The 8,993-nt window shown below is 41.6% G+C and overlaps 1 protein-coding gene across 1 annotated transcript in view; it reads left to right on the top strand.

The window, feature by feature from the left end:
* The first annotated feature begins 1,149 nt into the window (after positions 1-1,149).
* Positions 1,150-8,993, top strand: part of slc9a1a (solute carrier family 9 member A1a) — a 35,797-nt gene continuing 27,953 nt past the window's right edge. Inside the window, 2 exon segments of the mRNA XM_034153452.1 lie at positions 1,150-1,483; positions 1,486-1,735. Of these exon segments, the coding sequence (XP_034009343.1) occupies positions 1,451-1,483; positions 1,486-1,735 (283 nt within the window). The 5' untranslated portion in view covers positions 1,150-1,450.

Genomic DNA, 8,993 nt, shown 5'->3' with positions numbered 1-8,993 from the left:
TCATGGTTGTGTCTTTGAGCAATGGGCTGAAACTGCACTCGGGCCCCTGGAGCGAAACTGACCCCTGACCTCTTGGTAAACATAATGTCCTTTAAGGATTTTTACAGCCAGAGTTTAACCTGTTTTCAATTCCAGCTAAAGGGAATTTTTGTAAATGTATGCACTCCCACTCTTCAGCCTGTTATTGTGAATATCATTGCTCATAATGCTGGGTCACATAATGCTTAATGAAGTATTCAGATCATGGAGCGATCTGATGTCCCCCGGCATAATTTCCATCATCTGAGATTAGGAAAAAGGCACACTTCCATGGTTATATTTATGTGATTAGTGCTATCTATACGGACTGTTTGAATTATCCATATGATGACACTTATGTAACTGGCTTCTTACAGTCAACCCAACATAATGGTTAACTCTCTGTCTCTGGGTTAACACTCTGGGCTGTGGTCTGTAATTGACCTTTGACCTCCCTGTGGAAGCAAGAATGACCCGGAGCCATTTTAATTCAACAGTATCAGATTACTGCCTATAACAACCAGACAAAGCAAATCCCAAGAAGGAATTGATGTGTATCTGAAGAATTTGTTACAGCAGTTACTTATGATGATACACCTTAACCCTCCATTCCTATAGGTGTCAGTATAGTCGTCCATCCTACTCCCCTACCACTCCTCCTCCTCCCATCCACCAAACCTCCGCGAAAGGGTGTGCTTTTTGAAGGTTGTATGGAGCTAAACACCAACGCAGACAAGACCAGTCGCCACTCTTCGTTTGACAACCCGGGAAAAGCCACTGAAGGCTGGGCAGAGATCACACCTCGAGTCCCCCCCACCGCATCCTCCCTCTGGGCTGAGCCCCGACCGAGGTCTTCTTGTCCTCTCCTGAACACGGTGCTGGGAATGCCGCATATACGAACACTTGTATCAAAAAGTTGAATTACATAGGCTACGCGGCAAAAATGCAATGTGACAGCAGTGTGGCTTCTCTTCAAGGTCAGTATCTGAGCACCGCAGCCGCCTCACGGACGTGTTTCTCGGACAGTCGGAGGGAAGAAGAGGCGTGGAGGGGGATGCCGCTGAGTCTCCAGCATCAACAATGACATCTTTCACCAAGGAGGACATTCATAGCCACTGACACAACTTGTGAAACACCGCTGTAAGAAAAGAAAGGAAAGGCTTGCTTCTTTTACAGCACACTTGTCTGCATTGTTGTTAAAAGACATCCAGCATTTCGCCGTTTCCTGCTTTCTCACAACGGCCTGTGTCACTTTTTACCTGGCTACAAGCAACAACGCTAAAGTGAAGCTAGTTAGTTGACAGAATGGATGTTTGGTTCGGTTTAAGCCAAATAAGTTGTGTTGAACTTCCTTGAACTAGTTTGGTTTTCAAGCGGACTTTTAACCCACTCATTTATTTTAAAATAACATCGCCTTCTTTCGTTCAACAACATGCCTGCGAAGAGAGATTCACACAGCCCGGCCGGAAGAGTTTACCGGAGCGGGGGCTGCTCCTGCTGATCGTGCTGGTTTTACTGCAGGGATCCGTGCTTCCTCTCGGGGCTGCTAGCTCTCCCAATACCAGCCGCAATGACTATGTGGACAACCCCCAACTGAAAGAGGGAAAGTCCAACTACACTAAAAAGGCATTCCCTGTGCTCACCCTCGACTACCATCACATACAGGCCCCCTTTGAGATCTCATTATGGATCCTGCTGGCTTCCTTAATGAAATTAGGTGAGTATCATGTGAATGTCACGCATGCATTGTTGCTTGAAGCCCTGCATTTTTGTTCAGTCTTTCCAGGAAATGCTAGCTAAGGGGTTAGGTTAGCTATAGGTTTGGCTACAGGTGTGTAGTCATTGCAGGTTAGTTAGCATGTTTGCAGCCAGCTGTCCAGATGCACAATTACATGCGTATACAAACAAACATAGGTGGAGTCTGTTTTACCAGACTGCTCTTTGGATCAAAAGCACATGTTGAAGAGAATACATATTTCTGATTAATGTAGACAATTCAACTGATATAGTCTTATTGGGCTCACAATAATTGACTCAGAAAAAAACCCACCTATATCTTGCCAGTTACAGGATAATCTCTGCCCAGTAGGTCACCCTGCAGTGTGAATTCTTAATACCAATTAAATATGCCACTGGTATGCATGCTGACATAACAAGTTGGACCAGAATAGCTCAATTTACTCAGCTACTCAATAGTGAATCTATTTTGCTATACTCATCAGATCTGTCAGCCTCATGTTCAGAGGTCCCGGTCTTTTGCTAGTGCTGTCCTTACTTGTAGAAACAGTGATGACTAAGCGGCTTGGTGCAGCAAGGATGTCGAATAGCTACTATTTGGCAAGTTGTCAAGGGGAACCTTCTGCTATTTTGAGCCAAAGCCTTGAGGCATTGTCATAAAAGATGTCTCAAAAATGACATTTGAGTTGGGCTACTTCATTATTGTGCCAAACTTTACTACTTCTGTCCAGCTCCTCACTTTTCTCTGTTGCTTCGGTGTCTTCTGTGTCCTCACGCTTTATTGCTCCTTCTTTCTCCATTCCTTGTTGCTCTCCTTTCTTTCCTCTTACTTCCAATACACTGCCCTTGTTTCTCACTCTATGCCTCTTTGCATTGTGCTTCCCACAAAACACTGCATTGTCATCTGCTATCTTTTTCCGAGAGCCAGCAGCTTGTCAGTTGCCTGTGACACCGGGGCCATGACTGAGCACCAGCCTGTAGCCAGGGAAGATACTGCCTTACTGACTGGGCAAGAAGCCCAGGGTCTCCAGGGACCAGACTGGCAGAGAGGGACCACCTGGCTCGACTGGCTCTCTGTTAGGATGCAGCTCAAGGGCATTGAGTGAAAATGAGAGATGAGGATAAGGAGAGGGTGAGGTTAAGGAATGATGGAAGTCCAGAAATGAGGCAGTAGGAGTTTACCCGCTGACAGCAGCAGACATAAGTGACATTAAGCCTCTGATTTTCCAAGGATGGCTGAGAATGGGCTGTGGGTAATTTAATGTGACTGCTACACTGCTCAGCCTCGGCAGAGCGTCTTATTCACGTTCATGGTACTCATATTTTTCAAGCTTAAACGCACAGCCACAGTCAATTTATTTCTTAAGCAACGCCTTTCTGTCCTTATCTTTCACACGAATACTTTTCTTGGATTGATTATTCCCGGTGTGCAAAATATTTTTGATATAAATCAAAACCTAAATGATGTAATTTCTCTTAGAATATGCCCTAACATTGTCAAAGAAGGTGGCAAAGTCCTTTTTTATAGTTATGAAATGTCTTCTTTTTTGGCTCCTGTAATTAAGCTTCATGCCAGAATCATACAAAAATAACTATTCTTTAACGTTATCAATTTCTTTATCAATGGATGACATGAAAGCTCAGATTGACACTGCAAAACTATAAAACCCTCATAAAGTGATCCACTGTGTTGAAGAGAAGGGTGTGTTGAAAGATTGAGAGGTCTGTTATAATCAGGAATAATCAAAGTTTACAAGCTATTAAATAGATCTTGGTCTGTATTAGAATGAATAGTACACTGTTTTCGGGTGTGATGCTTATAATAATTTATGGACTGATCAAATATCCACCAGGCAGGTACCGACTTGAATGTTGACCTTTCAGTTTGGTCAGATCTGATTATATTCACTAGTACGTGTGGGAGTAGGACACACCTTTTTTGAATTGTCTCGGTGTGTTTGAAGCTGCTTGGCACCAGCATTTCTTTACTTCCAGCTAAGCTTTGTAACATGTATTATGAGTACAGTTAGGCTCAGCATCCATTTATAATTCAAAACTCTCCAAACAATTTGAGGAGAAGGTGTGTTACACTATTACATACAGAGCTGCTGTTATCCGATTATAGTTTTTGTTGAAGCGGGAGTTAAACTTCAACCAAAACCTTTATTCCTAGAGTAAAGAAAAGAGAGAGAGCATTGGCTAAACAGAGGCAAAGTAAATGAAAAACAGTATTTAGCTCCTTTGTGAGGCTTTGATATGGATTTGTTAAACAAACATTTCGGCAGTGCAAATTAAGAACTGAACTGATTGTTATAATCGCAGGCTTTGTTAATAATTAACAGACCTTTTGTATTCTTATTTCAGGTAGCTACAGCACAAAACGACAATAACCGTGTATCCTATAATCACATTTTTAAAGAGAAAGCTATTCAGTCAAAGTAGAAGTACCTATAGATCTTTGTAGAACAGTCAGAGTATTTGTTCTTCGTTTTGTCCTTTATACATACTATAGATCAGGAAGTGACATAAAGGGAAATGAATTTACTCATTCATTCCTGGGACAGCGTGGGTTCACTCGGGTCAAAAGGTTTAGTAGTGGGCGTATAAGTGCAGATTTTGAAAACATGCACAATTTCTTTCTTCACAAGTTCTTTGTGAACGTTAAATAAAGCACATATTGAATGGGAACTTAGTCTTTACACTTCCTTAGCGATCGGTGTTTAATATTGTTGCAACCTGGTTTTACCCCAATGAGGGAAAACTCACTGTCTGTTGTGTTAGAATTAATTGGTTTGTTTTATTTCTTACACCTAATGAATTGCAAAGATGTAGATCGTGTTTGTCGTTCTAATTACCAGACATGGTTGTGATCCTAATTAAGTCTCAGCGGGTGGAAAAAACAATAGTCTAAGACCCATTACAGCATTAATAACACAGTTTCATCAATGCTGCAATTGTTAAATGTGTGTGTTTGCCTAGTAAATGGTTCACCAAGACACTGCACATAGATTGCTTTATCTATAGTAAACAATTGACTCCAACAAGGGTCGGAGACATATGCAGTGTCACTAGGTTCACCAATAAACCACCAGTAAACTGATTCTACAGAGTGTGTCCTGCTACAATTACCTTTTTGTTTCAAAATTCAATCAACAGTTTTGTTGATGAAATGTGCATGGCCATTTCTACTGATCATAATTCCATTGTTGAGGTCTACTAAAATAGATTTATATTGTGCAATTTTCCAAACTCACATTGGTTTCTCATACAGCATCTCTGTATAGTATGTGTATTCACTCTCTGTCCTAAACGGCTTGTTGGAGCTCCTGCCCCCCCCCCCCCTCCCTGTGAGCCCAGTGTGCTCTGATTGGTCGAGAAGTTGCGAGGCTCGCTGCTCAGTGAGCTGGCTTACTGGTGTGGTTTCCGGGTCGGCGATACAGCGAGAACAAGCGAAACTCATCCTGAGCACACACAAACACTCACAGCCGAAGTAAAAACAATAAGTGTGGCTTGATATTGAGTAAGAAAAAGGTTTATAAACGCTGTGAGAATGGGTCTGTGGAGAGCATTTCTCCGCGATCCCAACTCGTCTATTACCAACCAGGGAGATCTATGCAAGTCAATGGGACTCCCTGTTAGTTGAACATTTACGCTAAAGGTCCTGGTGTGTGAGGAGCTCCGCGGATTGGTCCATTTTGGTTCCCGGAAGAAACAAATGGAAAAAGAGAAAACTCCAGCGAGGCGTTCTGGGGCAGCATAGACAGGTCTTTTCTGTGTTAGAGTTTTACTCTCTACAGGGTGTACTTTGAGGGTTTGTGACTCTCCAGACCGTTTACATGCATAAAAACCTTCATAACACACAAGGGGACGGGTAATAACCAGAAAAGCATGACATGAGACCTTTAAAGCAGCTCACCAGAATAAACAAAGTATTGACTTAATCCTGAGTCTACTGTACAGGACATATGATTTTCCTTAAGAAAATTAAGGTAATACTACATTTGTTGTAGAGTCCAAAGTTACAGGTTTCGTTAATCCCATAAAGAGATAAGGGCCATAATATTACCTTATCAATAGAGCCCATAAAGGAAAGGTTAGAGGTGTATCGAAACCACACTCTTGGCAAAGCTTGAGTAAAGGTTTCCCGGGCTTTACATTTGATCTTGAATATGTCTTAGATTATGGCTTAGCACAGAAGTTTTCTTAATGAAAGAAATGTACATGATTTATTTGCCTCATATTTAATGAGATGATTCTATATATAGTCGACATCCAAGACATTTAAGTCAATTAAAGCAACAATGAATATTGATTGGTTTGATTGTCTGCCGTTCTGTGCATGCGTCACGGGGCTGCAAGCAGTAATCATCATTTTAGGTGTCATAGCCGAAGAATATTCTAGCAATTAGTGGTTGCCCATGATGCCATTTTCTGTTTCATGGGTAGATGCCGGATTTGAGGTCTCCATGAAATGAGACAGTCTCAAGACAACTTACAGTATAAAGGTGAAGCGAGTATCTGTACTAATGTTATCTTGTTCTTTTGTTCACTTCTGAAGCCTAAAACTTCCTCGCTATTTGTGCTTTTCCAGAGTATAGTGTGGCTTGATTCTGTGTTGATTTGATGTGCTTTTTAATTATACTTAGGATAAAACGTTCCTATTAATAATGTGAGGAGTAACCTGTGTGAGCCGGTAGTATTGTGCAGATATGGCGACAGGGATCATAATGAAATATACCAGCCACAGGCCATTATTCATCATTTAAACCAACACTGGTCTTTCACAATCACCTCGAGGAGAACAACCATTCAACAATGACTCACAATGACCTTTTTTGTATAAAGAGTCCTGTTGGTTATGCAAACACCACATTGAAATAAATGTGTTTCTGTAAACACAGTATGTGTGGGTGGAAAGCCTTTTTGAAAAAGAATGAAATAAACGTATCACTGATAACTTTTTAATCAAAGTAATTCTTTAAACGTTTTCTCTCTTTTGTCCTTGCTTGGTCCGGCGTATTTTGGTTGCTAGCCGTGTACAATTAGTAACCTGGCAACAGGCCACAGTTCTTGGCGTTGGGAATGATTGTGTGTAGCAAGTACTAGGCGGTGCTGACACTGGGTACACATTCAGAAGTGAAAGAGCTGTTACCCGTTGCTGCTTTTCAATAACCTTGCTGCATAAAGACTCTCAGGGGGGATAAAGACGCAGCGCCTGCCATTATTGACAAGCAGCCAGGATGAACCGCCTGATCTTACATTTCAAGGATCTGCTGGCATTAAAATCCTTTCTTACCATTCTTCTTCTACTCAGTACATCTCCTTCAAACATATGTCTTGACGGCACTGAAGTTGTGTATCCTTTGAAGTGTACGGCCCTCCTTTTCACTTATCTTATCCGCTCTTATGGCTTTGAATGATAACATGATGAGCACTGAAGGCCATTATTGGAGTCATGCTTGAGAGACTTAAGAATGGGTTAACTGTCACCACCTATCCACCAGCCTAGGTTGGACATTTTAAGGCTCCATCCTCCAAGCTTTTTATACCGGGCCCTGGATGTGTTGAGATTTCTTACATTTAGAAGAGTCAGTATTGATACTGAAATTACTTTTAGTCTCGATCTCATCCTTGTTGCCCACTATGCACAATCTTGACTTGCCCCTCCTTGTCCCCCATGAATGATAATGTGTCATTTAGAGTCATTCTCTGATCCAGTGTTGAAGCCACTGCTCGAGGTTCCAGCAGTAATCCGTTTAATTAATCCAGTCATGACCTGTGTGCTCCTTTTACTTCCTCAAGGACTACACTGCCCATCTTTTTATTGAAGGTTATATTTAAATGGCTTCTTTGCAGAGCTTGGTCATTCAGTGTTATTAAACAGCTTCTGCTCGGGCGAGCCTGACACTTAAATACCACATTTGTATTTATTTGAGAAATGTGAGGCATTGCTATGTTATGAAAATTACGACCTCTGATAATATTACATTTGCCACGGTAACCTTGACAGGAAACGGTTTATGTTTGCCTTTAACAGTCTCTCCATATGACTTAAAATTCTCATTTTTAATTGCCTGATTGTACTTTTAATGCCAGATCTCCGTGGCTTCTATTCATGGATCATGATTCAGAGAGTGAAGGCTCGGAGCCAAAAGTACGCTGGCTCAGGTCCTATAGTTAATGTCACATGGTCACACTTAACACAAGGGATCATGGGACTCCTTCTCCTCTAATAATACCCCCTCTTGGTTTTCCATGCCACCCTCTGGATCCAGTTATACTCGTTTCTTTTTCTAGAGCCTTGAAGTATGGGTAGGTCTATCGTGAGTCTAACAGAAACATTGTGCATTCATGAACAAAAGTTCTCCCTTTGGCTCCTCAGTGGCTCACTGCAGATCAGGTTTTGGGTGTATGGATTTGTTATACCCTGTCTACAACTCGATGTAGTCCCTGTTGGTATTTCTGAAATTAAGCATGTGTTTCTGGTTGAGTTGTTTATTTGAATTAGTTTCATTACATTCTCTGTGTCTGTCTATTAGGATTAAAACACACCATCAATTATTCTTAGGTAAATGTAATAAGTTACTGTCTTCTTGGACTCCTTCAGTTACTCTCAGTAGTTTCCATCACATTAGTCAGCTGTTACAGAGGATGTTTATCCTTCCTGTGTATAGCAGTGCAACCCCGCAGCCTGTTGTCATATATGCAACATGTTTGCTCAGAAATGTAGAGCACAAGGCCCCTGGGGGTCTGACTTGTAGAGGTAACTGCTCTTTGTTTGCAGATCGTGTTTCTTTGGATCCCATGTCACACTGTTGTATGCGTTGACATCAGCTAATTGGCTCCCAGCTGAACAGAACAGACAGAGGTCAACTCATAACAGGCTTACCCTGTTAAAGAGAATGATAAATGGATAGGGTAGCAGACCTCATATACATGCGTAAAGTGTTGAGAAACTGAAATCATTACATTTCTTTGCAATTCTTTACACGCATTTGTAATAAAGCAAGGTGATAAACTGATATTGGTTCTCAGTTAATGGCATCATTGTGTACAAATACTACCATGGGTATAATTTTCATTTTGAAGGCCTGTCATTGTTATCTTTTCTGTTCAGCTGGGAGCCAATTAGCTTGCTGGAGCTGTGCAGGCCCACCTGTGTGGTCCGGTGTCCCCCACGCCGAACAGAGATCTCTGCAGTGTTGATGTCTCAAACACTTAAGATGCAGCTTCTTAAT

The sequence above is a fragment of the Trematomus bernacchii genome, unplaced genomic scaffold, assembly GCF_902827165.1.
Source record: "Trematomus bernacchii unplaced genomic scaffold, fTreBer1.1, whole genome shotgun sequence".
In the NCBI taxonomy this organism is placed as follows: domain Eukaryota; kingdom Metazoa; phylum Chordata; class Actinopteri; order Perciformes; family Nototheniidae; genus Trematomus; species Trematomus bernacchii.
The sequence above is the reverse complement of the archived record's forward strand: the minus strand, read 5'-3'. Positions and strand labels throughout refer to the sequence as shown.